This window comes from Eupeodes corollae, chromosome 2 (genome assembly GCF_945859685.1).
Source record: "Eupeodes corollae chromosome 2, idEupCoro1.1, whole genome shotgun sequence".
NCBI lineage: Eukaryota > Metazoa > Arthropoda > Insecta > Diptera > Syrphidae > Eupeodes > Eupeodes corollae.
The window spans coordinates 24,190,399-24,211,215 of record NC_079148.1 but is presented as its reverse complement, the minus strand read 5'-3'; the positions used below and the strand labels follow the sequence as shown (position 1 = coordinate 24,211,215).

General features: G+C 34.2%; 3 protein-coding genes across 4 annotated transcripts in view; 2 read left to right on the top strand and 1 right to left on the bottom strand.

The window, feature by feature from the left end:
* LOC129944142 (uncharacterized) overlaps positions 1-5,257 on the bottom strand; it is a 6,716-nt gene extending 1,459 nt beyond the window's left edge. The window contains exons 1-3 of one of the 2 annotated variants that reach the window (XM_056053341.1): positions 5,125-5,257; positions 4,618-4,765; positions 4,228-4,534 (exon numbers count right to left, since the gene is read on the bottom strand). In XM_056053341.1, coding sequence (XP_055909316.1) covers positions 4,228-4,386 — 159 coding nt within the window. In that variant the 5' untranslated portion in view covers positions 4,387-4,534; positions 4,618-4,765; positions 5,125-5,257. Of the gene's footprint in view, positions 1-4,227; positions 4,766-5,124 lie in introns of both variants that reach the window. The other variant, XM_056053340.1, reaches the window with a different exon arrangement.
* LOC129944140 (exostosin-2) overlaps positions 1-15,534 on the top strand; it is a 25,179-nt gene extending 9,645 nt beyond the window's left edge. Inside the window, exon 4 of the transcript XR_008781398.1 lies at positions 15,514-15,534. The gene's annotated coding sequence lies outside the window, so the exon portion shown is untranslated. The remainder of the gene's footprint in view (positions 1-15,513) is intronic.
* LOC129944141 (cytosolic endo-beta-N-acetylglucosaminidase) lies at positions 5,350-20,817 on the top strand. Its single transcript, XM_056053339.1, has 5 exons — positions 5,350-5,533; positions 15,514-15,745; positions 19,125-19,273; positions 19,325-19,493; positions 19,554-20,817. Exons 1-5 carry the CDS (start codon positions 5,350-5,352, stop codon positions 20,731-20,733), a joined length of 1,914 nt encoding a protein of 637 aa, XP_055909314.1. The 3' UTR covers positions 20,734-20,817.

The following is a 20,817-nucleotide window of genomic DNA, read 5'->3' as shown; positions in this document are numbered from 1 at the left end:
TATTATTTTGTTTGTTATTCTTTATTTAATAATAATATATTTAAAACAATTAGTTTAAGAGATTTACATGCATGCCTTATAAGCCGTGTGCCAAAAATGTAACCACACTTTTTAACTTCCCATGGAATTGAAAAAAATTTACATTTCTCGTCGTTTTAAGGATCCTTGAAATGTGTTCATATGTTTGGGATTCATTTTTTAATCGGCCATATCTCAAGAACCAGAAGAGATATCGACATCAAATAAATTTTGTTTTAAAAAAAATTAAAATGCAGAAAAAGCTTTCAAAAATATAGAGTGGGTTTCTAAAGCAATGATAAAAGAATGTGACAAAATCGGTAGCGATGTTAATTAAATTTTATACTACACATTAGTCGCATTCACAATTGATTCTGGTTGGCTAAATTGAAATTTCCCCTCCGACGTAGTGTAAAAAATTCGGCTACAAAGTTAGTGCAGAATGATTTTGACGTTTCACAATCAGCTGCTCAGTAAAGTAACACGAATTCAAAATGAAATAAATTGTTCAATATTCAAATACAAATATAAATCATTCAAATTGTGTCTTAAATTTGATTTTATTGAATTTAGATCAAAAATGTTGCTTATTTTATATATTTGCATTTGTCCATAATATGAAATTTCCAGTTTGACTAGTTTTGTAGTGTAGCTAGTTAAGTTTTGACTACGTAGCCGTTAGCTTTATGAATCCGACCATTGTAATATCATACAAATTTAGTATGAATTCTAAAAACGTTCAACTAACGTTTTTTTTTTAAATACAAACATTTTTGTCACCTTTCTGAACAGCTATTCCATTAATGTTCAAAAGTGAAACGAATCGTTCCACTGAATTGTGTTCCAATTTCCACAATTCCAATGACAGAATTCTGTCAGCAAACATTTTTGGTGGCTTTTAATAAGGGAAAACTTTTCAATGACAGAAATTTTTAATGATAGCTATAAACGACCTGTCAAAAAAACCAATGTTTGTTTTCAATGATGAAAAATAATGGGCAGGGTCAGGCAACATGAGGGCCTTCATTTGCAGTCAACTGCATTCTTTGAATGTACATTTTGACCAAGGCAACTAGTTAGTTTTTCAAGTGTCATGAATTTCAAATTCAGAACCTTCCTTCACAAGCCTATACTGCAAGTTCATATTACAAAAACTACTAGAAATATTACTGTCTACAAAAAAACTATCAAGCAAGCTAAAAGTAAGTCATGATTTGGATTTTGTATTGTAAAGAAATACTACTTACACATTTATTTTCCACATTGACAAGGAAACCTTATAAAAAAAGCATTGAAGAAAGTTATGCAGAAAATAAATAAATAAATAAATAATAAAGTTCAGCTTTGTATTCAATGAAAAAACATGATCAACTGTCATTTTGACAAAAGTAGACTTGACTTGATAGTTAGGGAGATTTTTCTTAAATAACTTTCCAGTCAACTTTCCATGAAAGTTGCCTTAATTGGAAGGTATTTTTTGGCAGGTGGCCAATCAGACAATAAATACTTGCCAAACTTTAAAGTCCTTTATGTCACCTGAACCTGCTCAATGATAGCTACAACTGGCGCGTTATTATCAAGTCAAGTCTACTTCATTTTGTGCAGTCAATTGCTTTCTTTAAACAGACATTTTAACCAAGGCAACTAGTTAGTTGGTAAAGTGTCATAAACTTCAAATTCGGAACTTGACTTCACCAACGTCTATTTTCAGTTGATCGTGCAGAAACGAATAAAAATATAATTTTCTAGAAAAGAAAACTTCGCAAGCAACATCTTGACTTGTATTTTAAATAAATATTACTTATTCAACATTTAATATTATATTCAACAATTTTCAACAAAATTCAGCTTTCAATTGAATGAAAAAAAATGATCAACTGTCATCTTGACATAAATAGACTTGACTTAGTGCCTGTCCATACGTGTTGTGCCAACAACGTTGTGACGAGAGTTTGTGGGCAAGAGAGGAGCTGAGTAAAGGGACGGGATGCTCATGACAGAATTGAATTTTCCTTTCCTTCCTTCCTTTCCTTTCCTTTCTCATTTCGTTCCGAATATATGGGACCGAGATAATCGGGTTTGGAAATTCAAACTTCGAAAAGTTTTCCCCCGTAGCCAAAAATCGAAGGACTATCGCTAAAGATTCCTCCGCAGGAATAGCTTCTCGCATAACAGAATTCCGTTTTTGAATTGCACTATTCTTTAAAAGTATCCTCGTCCATACGAAGATAACGCCTGTACGCGTCCTTATCTTCTAAGCGTAGATCGTCATTTAAAAGTTTAAAACAACTTTGTGTATTCCTGCGGAGCCTCCAAGGTTTTGACCATTCCCTTGTGTTTTTCTTTTTTTCCTCTTCTTCTTTTAGCAGAAATAAAACATTCGCCGCTGCGCATATTGCAGTTAAACAAATAATTTCATTATTTGCATCCATTTCAATCTATAAAATTCCATATCTTGTAAAAAGCAGACAAAATCCTATGTATGTCGGGAGTATATCACCCGCTCAAAATCCCGAACACAAATGTTTCAAGTTCTTCGTTCCACAACACAAAATGGAAAACGGGTCGTGAGTAGTCACAACACATGTAGACACATTGTGTTGTGAGCACAACGTTGTGGGCACAACACGTATAGACAGGCACTTAGGGAGATTTGACTAACTTTTCAGTCAACTGTCCAATAAAGTTGCCTTGGTTGGAAGGCAATATTTTGGCACTTTGGCAGCTGGCCAATCAGATAATAGCACAATTCCATTTGATTTTTCATGCAAACTTGTTTCATTTCAAATTGAAAAAGAAATAAGTAAAATAAACAATAATACTTATAATAAAAAAATAGTATTTCATAAAATTGGTAAGAACGGATAATAATTGGTTTTAGACTTCAAAACAGCGTGAAAACAATGAAATATGTATGGGGTATGCTGTCCCCCTCCAAACCATCAGTTTGGACATATTAAAGGATCTGGAGTAGGTGGTGATGGTAGGAGGTTGGGTAAATGGAAATTTTCAAAGTTTTCATTCAGTTTTGAAATAAAATTATTAAAATGGAAAATATGCCTGGCACTTAACCTCGCAAATCTGTCCCAAATTCTGTAGCTTGGTGCTAATATAAAAGCCGCCAAAAATGTAATTTCTTCAATTTTGTTACGTCACGACATTTATTTCGTATAGTTAGGAATTAGCGAACCTACTTTAGATTCCAAAATAACTGCTATAACGTCAACTGATGTAACAAAAACAAGAGTTTATTGTACTCTACGATTTTGCTCTTCTCTTTTCCTTCCTTTAGGTTAGTAGGTATACCGACTATTTGAACAAAACTCCAATTATTGTCACTATAATTGTACCTACATTCGTGTTTCAGTAAACCCCCTTACGAAATAATGGTGAATATTTTATTTATCAATTATTTGCATTTACATAATATTTCATTCAATACAAAAATAAGAAATTCATTCAATTTATTGTTTGAATGTTAGCAGAGCTTAATTGAAAAAGGCTCTAATGAATAATAAATACCTACATATAGATTTATATTAATTTATTGTCTTGTCCAATTGACACTCGTAAAAAGATTTGCTCTTCATATCAATTAATTTTAATAGAAACGAATATAAATTAATCACTGTGAGTGTGACGTAGCAAGTCGCACATATTGCTACAATTTGACCTTCAAAGTAAAATAATATTAAAGTAAACGAACTCCAACTGTATACCTACTAACCTATCTACATACATAGGTACTATACAAATGTAACTATCTACCCCATATTTTTATAAAGAAAATGAAACTTCTTAAGTAAACTTTTTGTAATTTTGAGTCACACTAGACACAACCTGCATGTTTTATAACAAGATGTTACATATAGGTGTAATTTAAACAAAGCTTAAGAGGAAACATATGGTTATTATACCAAATTAACGTGACTTAATAAATATATTTGTTTTCATGTCTTTCTAGGAACAATGTAACTTTTATCTTATCACAGAATTGCTCCAAATACGACAACGACACATTCTAAAAACAGTATTAGGAACAGGAAATTGATTTTTTCCCACTCTGATATATTCCAACTGTAGGCACCAAAATAGAATAATTTAAGTTATAGGGCACTCTCCTCCTCTGATATATTCTTTTTTATTTGTAATTCTTGGTCTAATGATATCTTTTAATTTAGGATGAGTAAGTATTATTGATTTACCTACCTGAAATGCAGCATCGGCCGTTTTAAAAGCTCGTAGATAACGAATCAAAGAGAATTCATTATGGTACTGTTTAGGATCAGCATCTGCAATTAGTTTCATTCGATTCTTCAAATCCTGTAGGTCATCTGGATTGACTGGTGCAACTTCCGTTTGTGACATGATATAACTTTGTCCAATGAGATGATAATTTATATGAAGGTTTTGCAAAATGCGTGGGTGGTCAAACCATATGCAACTTATTTATTTAAGCAGATGTAAGCGTTTTGTTTTCGTTTTTATTTTACTGTTCCAGATTAATAACAACCCCCTTATGGTTACAAGAAAATAATCAATTACAATTGATTTATATTTATTTAAAAGGAAAAAGTGTATCCGTATCTGATTTCTTACGTAGGTAGTTTACTCGATAAAACTTTGACAACACTGGATAGTGGATTTGGATTGGGCTCTGCTGGTTCTGGTTTCTGTTTCTGGCTTCTGCTGGCTTTGGTAATGGCCTTTAGTAGGGTGAGTTCGGTGTTCGGTAGAAAAAGTGGAACTACAACAAAAAAAGAAAACAAAATTATCTACACATAGCTATTCATCATCAGTTTGTCTTCGTCAGATATTCAAAAAAAAATAATGAATGAAGAATAAGCATGAAAAGAAAATCAATGATTGGCTGACAGGCTGACAGAAGAGAAGGTACTCTTTTTTGTGGTGAATTTCTATATAAAAAGTGTTAGCGGTCTATTGATTTTAAAAATTCCTACTGTTTTTTAAAGGAAGTTTTTCTTTTTAAAATTTCTGAACTTAATATTGTTATAACATTTAGAACTCATTGGAAAATAGATTTCGGTTTAATATGAAATGAAAATGATACTAGTTATTGTATGTTGTGGGTGAACGGTTCTCTACCAATGCTTCCTTCTTTTGGTTCTGGTTTCTGTTAATCTAGATGACAATGACATGACAAACCAAACGCCTCTGAGCACTGGCTGATAACGCTATCGGCTTCGGCGGCATTTTGCTTTTTGGTCGTAGTTTGTTTTTAACTTTTTTAGTATTTGTTTAGTGTGGGTGGCTGAGTCATTTTAGTTAGTGAAGTGTATTTTTGGGCTTTGTCCACTTAATTGCCAAAAAATGGTGTTGCATTTCTTATTTAATACCAGCATAATGATTCAATTAATTGAACATCAGCTGTATGAAATTTGTTTAATGTTTACGAATACAATTTTCCACAGTGCTAGAGGAAGATATTGGAATAGTGGGAATGTGAAAGAGATGGAGAAAGCTAAAGTAAGCTGTGGGAACTGTGATAAGTGTGGTAAGTTTAATCATTTAGGGAAATTTTAAGCTTTTATATTGAGGCTTGTTTAGAAACTCAAAGTTTAATCTGAATTTTTAAAAATGTTCCTAATACTTTTTACCAAAATGAGATAATTGAGATTTCAAATTATTGTAACTGTGTTTTCATCTCTAAGGTCACTTATATTTTTAACTTTTTATCAAATTAACGAAATCGGAGAGTTAAACCTACTTGAACCACAGATTAAATAATAAACTATAATAGTTGTGGTTTGGGTTTGAACTGGCTACAAGTTTTAAAATTGGAATTAAAAAGAAATCCTGCATATTCAAATATTGTGCAAAGTAAGAAGGGATGATTTTAAAGGATACTTTATTTTAATTTTAGTTTTAGTTGAAACTTCAACTCGATAATAATTAAAATATGTTAGAGTAATTTTATAGTTGGCTCAAAATCACCAAGGTTGCAAAATTCACAATTAGTTTTATGAAAAAAAAGTATTTATTTAGTATTTAATATCTAAGGTTAGGTTGGAGCGGATGTCCAGATGTCATTGACGCACGTAGACCTCAAGGGTCCATTGTGATACTACTAAAGAGGTTACTCATGGGAGAGTAATGAACTTAAACAAACCATTTCGTACTTTTAATAAAGTTAGAGAGACGTTTTGTGTCAATCGTTGCCAGTTCACTGGTGTTATCGAAGAAGGGATTACCGAGAAAGTAATTTCTTCTAATGGAGAGTGCTGGACATGTACATAGAAGGTGTTGGACTGTTTCCTCTTTCTCCTCGTCCATGCAGCTTCTACAGAAGTCATTTGTGTAGACCCCTAGCCTCAGAGCATGTCTTCCTATGAGGCAGTGTCCTGTTATTACTCCAATTGTAGAGCTTATACTTTGTCTGCTCAGTGATATCAAGCTTTTTAACCGTTTTAAGTCAATACTTGGCCATATTTGCTTGGTTGCTAGGCAGGTGGTACTTTGTGACCATCTAGCACTTGTTGTTTCTAGAGCATATTGCTTGAGAAGATATTTGGTGTTCCTATGTTATTTTTTTGTCTAACATAAGGCAGAAGTGTTCCGTTTTTGGCGAGCTCATCGGCTTTGCAATTTCCCGGAATGTCTCTGTGGCCCGGCACCCAAATGAGGTGAATGTTAAACTGTTCCGTCATCTCATTCAGAGATGATCGACAATCGGGGACTGTTTGAGAGTTTGTGGAGACAGACGCGAGAGATTTAAGAGCGGCTTGGCTGTCTGAGAAGATTCGTATATCCTTACAAGATATAACGTTTTCTTTGAGCTAGGATAGTGCTTCTTTAATCGCCATTACTTCAGACTGGAATACCCTACATTGATTGGGAAGTCTATAGGATAGACTGAGATTCAGTTGTTCTGAAAGGATACCACTTCCAACTCATATATCTTATAAAAGCCATAAATTCGGGAACGTTTTTCTAAGTTAAGTTTAAGCTTTGATTTATAGCATACCAGTAGACAAGACTCATGGTTCCATTGTTGTACGGTGCGCTCAGGTTTAAATAATTTTGAAATTATTTAGCGCATCACCATGAAGTTCATTATCGAATTTATTGGAGAACGGTATAAAGCGAATCAAAATCAAATGGGGTGGCGCAACAGTCCGTTGTGAACCAGGGCCTAGTGACTTATAACTTTCAACTATTCCTGTGTGCGAGTACTGTTGTCAGGAATGGAAGGGACCTACAATTTCAGGCCGAATCCGAACGGCTAGTTTGAGAAAGCACTTTTTCATGACAAGAATTACTCTTGAAGGATTTGTCAATTCCTCGCAAGAGGCAGTACCCGCGAAAATTATTTTTTTTAAATTAAGGTGGCACAGGCGGGGATTGAACCCAAGTCCCCTTGCATGACTGTCCAACGCACTAACCATCATACCACGGGTACGGGTATAAAGCGAATAATCTACTTTAATTCCTTTGACTGGGAGCAACCTTTAGGTCAACATTGTGTTCTATAGAGCCATGTTAATTGACTTTTTGTTTTATTGAAATTGAAGACAAATAGGTTTAAGTCTTATTCATGCAAGATTTGCCACAATTGATATGCGCACGAAATTCAAAAATAAAGTATTTGCAATGTTGCTTAAAGATGCGATTTTGCTCATTTAGAGTTTTTTGTGGGGAACCATGAAGACCGATAACGATTCAAGCGTAATAGCTTTTTCACACCAAACCCAAGACCGGGTTTTCGTCAAAAAGTTTTCCAAAACCCAAAAATAATTCACACCGAACATTTAAACGTTTTCATTTGACATTCAAATTTGTATAACACCGGCTGTCAAATTTTGTATTGATGAAAAAATGTGTGAGTAAAAAGTTATGACTATTTCTTCTTCTCAAATTATTTGTGAAAATAAAATGAATTCTAACAACATTCTCCTAAGGATTTGTCTTTGCCGTCGACAGTCTTAAGTCGATAATTCCTTCCTGTGCTGTGATAGAGCAACAAATCAGCGCAGATAAAGCCGTAGCACTATCTCGTCTCTAAGAAGAGTTTCAACTGAAGTTCTGGGACGGGTGGAGTGGGCGCACGACATGAACCAATAAGAACTGCAAGCTCGCTTGGCTGCAGCTATCCCCTTTGTTCACTTCAACCGGTCCGAACAATTCACTAAGCAAAAGCCAATTGTCTAGAGAATATATCATAGAATCAACAATAAAAAAAACTGTTGCAATAAAAATTCATTTTATTTAAAACATTTTATTCTTCTTTCACAACAAATTCAATCCAAAATACTGAGCTAATGACTATTGCTGCCGTTGGCCAAGTGTGCCTTCAGGATCGCCATATATTGTGGCCGTCCGAGTAGGGGTTGAGAAGATTCTAAACGATTTCGTGTAGATCCTTATAGCCGGAGCAGAAAAGGTCAATTGCCTGTTCCAGATTCGAACCAAAATCACACTCATATAGAGCGATCACTGAAGTTGTTATAATGGGCTGCAATTTCTTCATGACTATCTCTTTGAGGACTCGTCTAGCTTGTTCAAAGCACTCAGGATCTTCTTGATGTTGGCATCGCTGTCCAAGGCTATAGCTCACTGTTGTGGTTTTATTTACTGGAACAACGATTCCCACATTTTGTCCTTTCCTTTTTTTTTCCTTCCATATTTTGTAAGGAATTTGTATAAATAATATAACCATAGACACACAAGTTATTGCACCGCATCGAATTGTTGTTCGCTTTCACATTTCAAAATGGACGTAATGTCAAAATTACAACAATGTAAACAAATGGGTGTTGGAGGGTAAAACGTACGAAAGATTCTGGTCTTTATATGGTGTGTCTATGATTCCGGCCTTTATATGGTGTGTCTAGAAATATAACTTACCACGACCAAATTTATTTCAAAATTAAATATTTGTTTTGACAGCAGCCATCAGCTGTTTTATTTACATTAATTTGAGGGCTGAATGTTTCGAGAGGTTTGTTTGTTTAGTTTCACTTTGAATTGCTACTAGTTTTCCAGATGTTTTATATAAAACTTGTGGTTTAGGAAAACATGTTGTTTACAAAAAATGTATGGGAAAACTTGAGCTTTCGATGTAGGTTTTCGGCCAAAACCGATAACTTCACTAAAACAGGGGTTTGGACTTAGTGTGAAAAGCCTATAAGTCTAATATCACTTGTTTAAGCAATATTTGAGCCACAGACCAAGACAATCTGAAAGGTCGTGAAAGTTTATTAGATAAACAGAATGCGCCTCTCTAAAGAGACTTTAAAGAAATTATGTTCCATAAATAATGGGAATGTAAGGCTTTATTAAAGCCATATTAAATGCTGTTTTTTTTTAAATATACATTTTTTGAATTTAAATTAAGCTAATCTTCTGACTTCGTTGTTCAAGTATGATTTCCGTAATATGACAGTCACGGCTAGCTCGGACGCAGTCTTCGTTTGATTTCAGCGTTGATGTTGTTTTCTGAGTTCATATCGGAGCCTGTGGACAAAGTCCTTAATTACCTCAAAGTTACGTCTGTCGATAGTGGGGTTTTGACTGAGACGTTTGGTGTTGTAGGTCCTATCTTTATAACAGGATATATTTTGTTTTGCCATATTTAGCCTCTGCCTCAATAATCAAAAAAGTCCTTTGACATCACGCTGAGTTCTTCCCATTCTGCCAATTTCATCTGCATATGGCTCAAATCATCAAGGTTGCAAATTTCAAAATTGGTTTTATGACAAAACAAAATTGCAAGTTAAAATGATGAGTTTTAGCATATACTGTTTTAAAATTAGTATATTAATAAACTTTGACAGGGCAGTGCACAGAATTCTACACTTTATTAGAAATATTTTTTAGTAATTAATATCTTATAGAAACCATCGATTCGGGAACGTTTTTCTAAGTTTTAACAAAGCACATAATTTAAGCTTTGATTTAAAATGGGTATCTTATGTATCTATATTAAATATGCAATAATGAAAACAATACATACAAAATCTTCTACAACGAAAAAAACGTCAAATCATGTCCGGGAACGTTCCCGAAATGACCGTTCACAAAATGACGATTTCAAATAAGAGCGCCCTTTGATTTTACGGTGGCCATCGTAAAAAAGAATTTCATCAATAATTAAATATAATAAATACGTTCACGGAATAACGAATAATTGATATACGCTCTACGAATAATGAATAGAAAGGTACTTAACATTTAGATATAATTTATTTGACGAAAGATACTCTGACAGCTGGCTTTGTTATTGTTCTCCTCCTCGACTGACGTTTGACACCGAATGGCTAAATTTACTTTAAATTATTTTTGATCGATTATCGATATGTTCACTGAAATGACTTGTGCGGTATTGGACAAACTATTTTTGCATTTTTATAATTAAAAATAAATAATCTTTTAATATCCTGTCAAAAACTAGATTTTGTATAAAAAATACAGTGTATTGAGTACTGACCGGGGTTAAATACTTTACATTTTCAAATATATTTTGGACTTGTTGTTGAAGATTATAAATTAGGACCCGTTCCCGAAATGATTTTCTATATATTGATTTCATTCAAAATTCAACTTATTAATGAATTATATTGTTTGATGGACACACAAAACAAGTTAGTTTTAGTATTTTATTAATTTTTTTTTTAATTAAGTCAAGATTTAAGGCATTAAATTGCTAGCAAAGCCAATTCTGCACCTTGGTGATTTTGAGCCAGTTACTTATTTTATAAATATTCTTAAGAATTCAATTGAGTTTTAAGTAATTCAGGTCATTTTAAGTAAGATAAAGTTATTTACAATTTCAAACAAAAATGAAATGTTTGGACAAATGATGATAAAATAATTAAATTATAAGGCGATTGTTATTCTTGCACATTCTACTCCCAGTATATTATCGTATTTGAAAAAAAATTTTTTTTCGGACTTAACCCTACTTTTTTTGTATTGCATTTTTTGAGCCTAAAACAAGTTTTTTTTAATTGATAGCACGACGTACTAACAGCTAGGTATGTAGGGGGGCCATGCTGCCCCCTGCAACCCCCCTGCTTGAGGTCACTATAGGATTTGGGGTGGGTTCGAGTTTGGGTTTATGCAAGTACTTTTTTATTTGAGCACTTAAATAAAAGAAATCACAAAGAAAAAAAAACAAGTATGGCAACACTAAACAAAAAACGGAAGAAATGTCAAAATCAACCATTTTTGTGTATTTTGTATGTAAAAAGTGAACTTTAAAAATTAATTAAAAATAGAAATAAATGTTTCCTCCCTCTAAAATTGGTATACTTATTATTTATTTGCACATATCTATTGGATTAAAATAACCGCGAGTGGAAATTCGTGCTGCGGTAATCGAAAGTTGAGCCAAACACTTTTTAACGGTTGGTATGCAAATTATCCTTTTTTGTGACAGATTTAAAAATGATAGATTATTAATCATTTTTATTTATTATTAATATCTGCATTTCGGACTCTTTTGTCTCTAATTGACAATACGTGCGTTTTGTTCGCATTTCATATATAGTAAAGTGAGAAATTCCCAACAAAACGATCCGCAGTGGCCAGATTTTTGTATTTAAAAATTGGTACAACTGAAAGAAGATCTGTCAAAATAATAATAAAAAACTTCAAAAAGGGGGTTTGTTCGTAGACTACTACATTAATATGTGGTGTTGAATCTTAAGAGCTATTGAAAAACATAATTACAAAGTGTCTCACAATCCTCATCACAGAAGACAAACATGAACGATAGGTACCCGTGGTCATTTTAGGCGAAAAAATATGATGTCATTTCTTGGTTTCCGTGTTCTTTTCCAGTTGTAACTGTTATTATAATTTTTGGAGTACTATCCTAAACTTTGATGAATTTCAACCTTTACTTGTTTTTATTGACACTACAACTTTTTTCAATGCTGATACTGAACAAATTCATATATTTTTTTCCATGATTAATAGATTTTAAACAAATCAATCACCTTGCTTAACGTTTTTTTAACTGTGGTTATTCTTGAATTTATTAATTAAATTCAAATTAAACAAAGTTTTTGTTTGATATGAAGTTAAGCATTGTTGAGCAAAACAATTGGTATTTGGGCAGCTTTTTACTTATAATTGTCATTTTTTTAAATTTGACTACTTGTTGAATACGCCATTATTAAAAATTGAATCATTAAACGCTTCAACAACGTATTCAAATTCACGTCGAAAACAGCTCTAACACCTTAAGACTTTTACTTACGATTAACTTATTATTTAAGTGTCAAATAGGTGCGATTTGTTAAAATTTATTACAAAAGTTCGAAAGATAAGTTAAAAATCTTGAATTGTCAAAGTGAATGATTTGCTTACAAACAAGCATTTTTTTGTTTGGCTGGGAAGAAAACCATGAACTTAAAAGAAATTCCTCTTAAATTAGACTACAAATTTTCGTTATACCATTAACCCAAATTTAACTTACCATCTTTTTATTAGAAAAAAAAACTAAATATTTGATTCAGGATAATGTTTTAACACAAACATTATTTAACTCATTCATTTTAATAAAGTTTCTCAAGCTGCTTCAATTTTACTTGCGTTATTAACAATGTAATTTAGGGTTGTTAAAACAATATTTTTTCCATTTTTAATTTCCCATTGGAAGTTATTGTAATCGGTCCGATTTGTCAAATAGAAAATTTTGACATTTCTCGACGTGTCAAGGTTCCTAGAGTCGAAATAAAAGATTTTTGGAAAGATGTCTGCGCATGCGTGTGTACGTACGTTCGTAGGTTCGAGACGTTTTTTTTTCATTGTCCATAGCTCAAGAACCAGAAGAGATATCGACTTCAAATACATTTTGTTATAAAGATAATAGTTCAGAAAGGGCAGTGACAATTTTAGTTAACCCTAAGTTTCTCACGAACCAATAACTTGAATTAAATTTTATATTGTACATTGTAACGTGAAAAAATATATTTTTGGAAGAATTTTTATAGATCAAAAAAACTAACAAACTTTGTCACCTTGAAAATTTTACGAACAAAAATCGTTTTATCTCCAAAACAACTTTGTGTAACGATATCAGTTTTGAGAAAAATCGAATTGACAGTTGTTTTTATAAAAATTAAAAACCTAAAAAAACATTACTCAATGTTGGTAATAATTTAATTTCGACTCAAATATCTTTTCAAAAATTAAAAGTATTGCCTTCAAATTATTTTCATTTTATATTAAATATTGTTTTCAACATTCGGCAAAATTTTGAGAAAAATCTAATTGATTTTTTTTTACAAAAAATAAAAACCAAAAAAAAAATGAATGAAAGTAAGTAAAAATTGATTTTCTACTCAAATAAATTTTCAAAACTTTGAAATGTTGGCTTTAAACTGATTTATGAGAAATATTGTTTTCAAAATTCATTCAAATTTTGAAGAAAATCGTATTGACAGTTTTTTACAAACAATAAAAACAATATTGATCAAAGTAGTTAAAAACAAGGTATTTGACTCAATTATCTTTTCAAAAATTAGAAATATTAGATTCAAACTAATTTTATCTTATAAGAAATATTGTTTTCAATATTGAGTAATTTTTTTATAAAAATATAACAGTCAGTTTTTTCATAAAAAATTAAAATCTGCAAAAAATAGTACGCAAAATTTGTAAAAATTGATGTTCGTTTCTCGATATCTCGTGAATAATTGAAAACATTGGTTTCAAATTAATTTCGTTCAAATTGTATTTGTTTATATTAGAAATGAAAACTTTTGAGAAATGCTACTAAAATTATTAAAAATTGTTTTTCGAATAAAAATCTCGTTAACCAAAATTGATTTTGAAATCAAAATATTTCATCATATGCAAACATTTTTAATTTGTTTAGAATAATTCAAATACAAACCTTTTAAGTAAGACAAATCGACAGAAGGGATGGGAAGTTATCAGTGTGTGTCGCATCCCAGCCTCTTTTTGATATTTGTAGTTTGACAGATCAAACATTTTTAACCATAGTATCAATGACAATTTAACAGTTTTTTTGCCGACAATCTTAATGTCTTATTGTTGTTAACAGCTGAAAGTTGTTTTATTGCAAGATATTTTAATTTAAGTATCCAGCTCTTTATTCAACGAGTGTCTAAAAATCAAGGATAGCCTAACTTACTCGGAATTGAAGGAAGCCAATTGTACAAATAAGAACAAACCGCTGCAAAAAGAATCAAATGTCAATTTTGATACTTCAACCATTGTACAACTGTCAAAAATCACTCCAAATAGATAATGGCTGAAACACAAACACGCTTCAGCTTCGGCTTCGCCTGACGTTTACGAGTTCAGCCAAAGGAATTCAATGCATGCTATCACAATGGAGCTTCGACCTCACGTTTCGTTTGACAATCGTAAGGAAAAGAACGTAATGTATCGTAATGTGACTCCAAACGGAAGCTCTAGTTCAATTATCTGAACATTTGCTTTGTCTGACAGCTCAACAGCTGTTTAAAAATGTTAACAAAGGAGGGATGAAATAATAGAAATGTCATTCAAAGCAACCTTGAAGCAAGGCCACCGTAACGCAGACGAAGCCGAAGCTGAAGCGTGTTTGTGAATTTGCCATAAAGAGCAGAGTTGTAAACGTTCTTGACATTTTTGCTGTAGCCAGAATTGTATATGAACATACAAAGTCTACAAAAAAAAAAACAATTGTTTTCTTTATTTTCCGTGTTCATACTCGTAAAAAAATTTACATTGCTAATTTCTGCTCTTTTGAATTACTAAACTTTTTGTAGGCCTTGCAAATTTTAAAAGTCCGTTTAAAATGCATTTCATAAAAATAAGAAATACTTTTACCTTAAGACATTTGAATTTGTTTACAAAAATATATTAAGATGGTCTCGATATGTTAACCTTTTACTTTATTTAAATCATTCGCATCTTTATCATGCCCTAAAGTACTTATCTCCAATATTAAAAAATACTACACCATAATCAATGATAATTATCTCTTTGTTTATAAAACATTTAAGTCAAGAAAACAAAACATGGAAGTGACTCCAAGTGTAACAACCGACCGAAAGATGACCACAGCACAAATTGCGTCATTATACCATCGGTACAGAATTAAGCTTCCATTCAGAAACATTTCTAGGTTACACTATAGTGAGCTGCTAGACTTTGTGTAGCCGATTTATCGCCATAGCAAGCCTCACTCAACTTAGAAATGTGCATACGATTTTATCACTCAAACCGAAAACTACACAAAGCGGCCTTCATCCTACTATATACAAGCTGCGCAAGCTGCATTTTATTATTTATAAAGAATGATAGCAATCATAATACACAAAGACGATTTCCTTTTTTCTATGCAATTTTTTTAAAGATAAGATTTAACTTTCGCAAAATTGCATATAAATAAGCTTGGCAAAATATTTTTGCAAGCAGTTAATAAATAAATGTTGTTGAAACTTTGAGTAACTAAACGAAAGTAAAAATTAATACTTAATCTTTATTAAATAGAAAAAATGTTTTCTTCCGAAGATAAATTGGAGGCACGACCAATCGAAACAAATAAACAATTGTGGGAATTCGATATTCGAAGTAAGGATGTGAATTGGCGGGAAATAGTGGTACCATTAGCGCCAAGACAAAATGCAGTCTATTTGGGCAATTTGTTTCCATATCTCAGCAGCAATCGTCGCAAACTCACCGAGGAGAACAAGAAGGAAGTTCTCGTCTGCCATGACATGATGGGGAATTATTTAGAAGACCGGTAAGTTTATGTAAAATCTTAATTAGACTAATTTACTCTCCTTAAGATAGCTCTTAAATAGTCAAAGTAAAGCCTAGTGACATTCAACGCTCAACAATTTTTTGTAATCCCCGAGGGGAAATCCTCAAACATAAAATCTCCAAAAAGAAAACCCTTATGTCAAAAATCTCCGAAAAAATATCTCCAATTGGTGAATCATGAATTTAAATCGCACGATTTATTTGTAAGGCCAATACGAATTTTCAAAAAATAATGGACGGCACACAAAATTATTTCAAATCCTAATATAGTGGTTTTCTTAAAATTTTAGGAAAGTAATCGCATCGATTAGAGAATCCGATGAGTAGACTGCGAAGGGATGTTCAAATGGTAGACATATGCATTCAAGAGGGCACAAGCGTCCACAGGTTTTTCTCAAAACCAACCTCTGTCTATCCATTCCTACTCTCACCTCCACGTGATGACCATCGGGTGCCCAGTACCTCAACTGGAGATTGGGTTCCAACCCGCAGTGGAAAGTTGTTGGGGGCAGCAAACGAGAGAGGTGGGGAGAGTTGTTTCCACTAAGGCACCTCTTCTTATCCAGACGGCAGCGGAGGAATTCCCGAGATGGAATCAACGGTGGCGTCTACAGTTCCAGTAAGGTTGAACTACTTAGTGAATACCTTATAGGGCTTCTTCGACTTATTCGGAGCCCAGGCCTATAAAGAGTGGTTTTATCTGGCTCCCCATCCTTAGAGTTATACTTAGGATCTGGCCCTCCAGGTTGGAGGTTGTGCCGTCGGGGTGACTTCCTGGCCACGTAAAAGCTTTCATAGTGGCGAAGCACCAACAAGCCTCGGATACGGACGGATTTACTGTTGACAACCAACGCAAACGAATAAAGGACAACGAACTTCGGATATGCACGTGGAATGTTGAGTCCCTTAACAGACCACGTGCCATCCAGGAAATACGATGCGATGGGCCGGGCAAAAAGAAGATAAAAAACTGCGATATTTACAATGGTGACTGCTACCACGAAAACCAACAGCGCTTATTTGGATGCGGCTTCGTCATTGGAGCCAGACTTAGGCAAGAAGTCTTGAGCTATAGGTGCATCAATGAGCGCCTCATGACCATACGCATCAAGGCTAAATCCCCACAGAAGAGAAAGACGACAACACCAAAGATATGTCCTTCGAGCTCCTAGACAAAACATATGAGCAGTGCCCTAGCTATTAAAATAGTCCTGGGCTATTTTAATGCCAAGTTAGGAAGGGAAGACATATTTGGTGGAATAATCGGGAAGAACAGCCTGTACGACAACACTTCCGACAACGGATTCAGGCTCATAGATTTTGCTGCGGGACGAAGCGTCATGGTTTCCACGCCTCAACATCCACAAAGGTACTTGGACTTCTTCAGATCAATCTACCGTCAACCAGATTGACCATATTGCGATCGACGCCAGACACGCTTCCAGCATCATAGATGTACGAACTTTCCGAGAAGCTAACATAGACTCGGACCACTGCCTCGTTGTAGCCAAGGTAGCACTTCGGATTTCCAAACCAAAGGCAAAACAGGGAGGTGCTGGGAGAAGGTACAACGTCGAACGGCTACAATCGCCAGAGATAGCCAAATCCTTTTCCGACCGAGTTACAAGTAACCTCTCTCGAAGTTCCCTGCCGTCAACACAATGTATCGAAAACCAGTGGCAACATTGCCAAGATGCAATCAGAGAAGCCGCCTCTGATGTGCTGGGTTTCAAACAACCACCAACAAGGAACCCCTGGTTTGATGAGGAATGTCGGCAGGCAAATGCAGCCAAACAACAGGCAGGCAAAGCGGCGCTGCATAAAAGGACGAAAGCTGCTCATGAGCTCTATGAGCAGAAGAGACGAGAGGAACACCGACTTCTCAGAAGGAAAAAGAGAGGGCATGAGAAGCGTGCGGTCGAAGATGTTGAGAGGTATAAAAGCAGGAATGAGGTTTGAAAGTTTTATGGACAGGTGAAACGAAATTCACAGGTACATAGATCTAGAACCGAAGGCTGGAAAGACGAAAGTGGAAAAATCATAGTGGAACCGCAGTCAATGCTGAGGATATGGAGGGATCACTTCTGCAGACTGTATAACGGTGAAGACGAACCGAATTCCGCTGTCAGGTAGCATGATCCATTCAACATAGACGACGAAAGTCAACAATCCCGTCCTCCCGAGTTAGACGAAGTAAAGATTGCCATATCTAAGCTGAAGTCTAATAAAGCGTTGGCTTGATTGCCGAGCTCTTTAAAGCAGCTGGAGATAAGTTGGTTAGGAGCATGCACCAACTTATCTGTAAGATATGGTCGGAAGAAAGCATGCCCGATGAATGGAACCACAGAATTGTTTGCCCGATCCTGAAAAAACCTGTAAACTGCACCAACTATATAGAGGAATCAGTCTACTTAACATCGCCTATAAAATCTTCTCTGCCGTAATATGTGAACGTCTAAAGCCCATCGTCAACAACCATATAGGTCCTTATCAGTGTGTTTTTAGACCAAGAAAGTCCACAGTTGATCAAATATTCACATAACGGCAGATCCTGAAAAAAACTCAAGAACACCAAATCGACACCCACCATCTTTTCATCGATTTCAAGGCCGCATATGACAGCATCTACAGGGACGAGCTGTATAGAGCCATGTCTAGTTTTGGTATCCCTGCCAACTCGTCCGTTTGTGCAGGATAACCATGGAGAATTCCTGCTGCTCTATAAAGGTTGGAAACAACTTAACAGAACCTTTCGATGTCAAAAAAGGTTTTAGACAAGGTGATGCCATGTCATGCGATTTTTTTAACATCGTGCTTGAAAGAATAGTGCAGAGCTCACACGTCAACACTAGAGGCACTATCTTTCAAAAGTCTGTCCAATTACTAGCGTATGCTGATGACATTGCCATAATCGGAAGAAGGGACCGCGCTAGATGGAGAAGTTTGTTAGGTGATGCCCTAGTTCACACAGGACTGTAGCCCCACCTTAAGTAAGTAAGTAAGACTGCAAAGGGAGTAACCAAAAATGTCATAAACTGGCTCCTATTTTATTCGAAACTAATTCGTCGTTTTAACAGGACTGTTAAAAAAACACTGAAGTGAAATTGATTTTGAAACAAAAGTATAGTTTCATTGGTTAAAAAAATTTCAATTAAGTGTCAAAAAAATACATGCACATGGAAGTTGGGGATTTCGATATTTCGGAATTAAAAATTGATTTCTTAGAAATGTATTCCACGCAAGAAATAATCCAAAGTGGCCTAATTTTTGTTATGAAATTTTGACAGTTGGTATTTGGAGTTTTTTTTACGTCTTATACTATTTCCGTGTGCTAAAAGTTAAAATTCTCTTTGTCCCAGGTTTTACCATTCCTCTACAAAATACGATGATTATCGATTCTTTCATTGGTCCGGAGTGGATTACTTTTGTTACTTCAGTCATAAATACATTACCATACCTCCTTGTGGCTGGATCAATGCTGCACATTCTCACGGAGTAAAAGTTTTAGGTACCATAATTAATGTTTCTAATATTACGATATATTAAAATAACTTTCTAGGAACCTTCATAACTGAGAGTTCTCCACCTTTGGAAGAAGTTTTACGGACTAAGGATAGTATAGATAAAACAATTGAAGCTCTTGTTAAACTGTGTCAGCACTTTTACTTCGAAGGATGGCTTCTTAACATTGAGTGTAGAGTTGCCAAAGGTCTCATGGAGAAACTTTTGTAAGTGACATAAATGTGCATATTTTTATTAAACCTTTAAACACTATCTTTTCGTTTTAGTTATTTCGTGGAGCAGCTAAGAGCTCGTGTAAGGAATGAAGTGGAAAATGGTGTAGTTTTCTGGTATGACAGTGTGATCGACACAGGAGATCTCATTTGGCAAAATGAGATCAATGAGCAAAATATTAAATTTTTCAAGCTCAGCGATGCAACATTAGTAAATTATACCTGGAATGAGAGGAGCTTAGAGAGAACAACTGATGTATTGAAAGCCCATGGACAACCTGCTTCTAAGTCGTTTTTTGGAATCGACATCTTTGGCCGAGGTCAAGTGGCGAAATTTCAAACCAAACAAACTTTGGGAAAAATTTTCAAAACTAACTTCTCATATGGTTTCTTTGCTCCTGCTTGGACCTTTGAGACTCTTGGTCAATTTGGATATGACATTAAAAATTCTGATGGAAATGATCAAGTGAATGAAGCATTTCTCTTGAGAAATGACAAATTTTGGTGGTCGTTCTGGGAGTACATTCCAACGCATCCATATGTCATGCTTCCATTGTACACCGATTTTTGTCTTGGATCTGGGAAGGCTGTCTATGAGTTTGGGCAGAAAGTAAGGAATAGCAGCCAGTTCTTCAGTTTGTCAAAACAATCATTACAACCATCTGTGCCTCTGTATGGTTGTGCCGAACGAAACTTTGACAAGGTTTACAATGGTGGATCTAGTTTGAAAGTTGTTCAAAGTGAAATAAGCTTTCGCCTTTTCACGACCGACTATGAAATTGATGGAACGCTTATTTTCGCATATGCATTTAAATTGGATAAAGAAGATGGACATTTGGATTATATTCTGAGGTTGCAAATAGATGAGGATGATGGTGAATGTTTATTGTTCCTAGGGGATTATTTGCGGTCGAAAGTCGAACCTGGCAGATGTTATTTATCTGCAATAACTGACAATTATATTGATACACTTAAAAGAGTTCTTGATGAAAGTGCAGTTGATCTTAAGATCCCATTAAGTGGTGATGATAATTGGAGAATTCGTTATTATGTGTTAAACTTTGATACAACAGTGTACGTTAAAGATATTGGTGTCCTTTTTAGAAAGGCGTCATTTGCAAATGACGTAGCCTACCTGGGAGCTGTTTATCTAAATAATATTGAGAGTATCACTCTTCCTCGGGATAGTAATGCAATGTACCTCAAAATAAAAGAGGACTTTCTAATGCATTAATGGATTTATAAATTTAAGAAAATAAAAAAATAAGAAAAAACTTAAGCATATAAAAATAAATAAACACGATTTAAATTTGTTAAA

Excerpts from the sequence above, each read along its gene's own strand:
- LOC129944141 (XM_056053339.1), top strand. The coding sequence starts at position 5,350 with ATGGTGTTGCATTTCTTATTTAATACCAGCATAATGATTCAATTAATT. Across the intron at positions 15,746-19,124 it reads GGGAATTATTTAGAAGACCG|GTTTTACCATTCCTCTACAA; the intron begins GTAAGTTTATGT and ends TCTTTGTCCCAG. Across the intron at positions 19,274-19,324 it reads TCACGGAGTAAAAGTTTTAG|GAACCTTCATAACTGAGAGT; the intron begins GTACCATAATTA and ends ATAACTTTCTAG.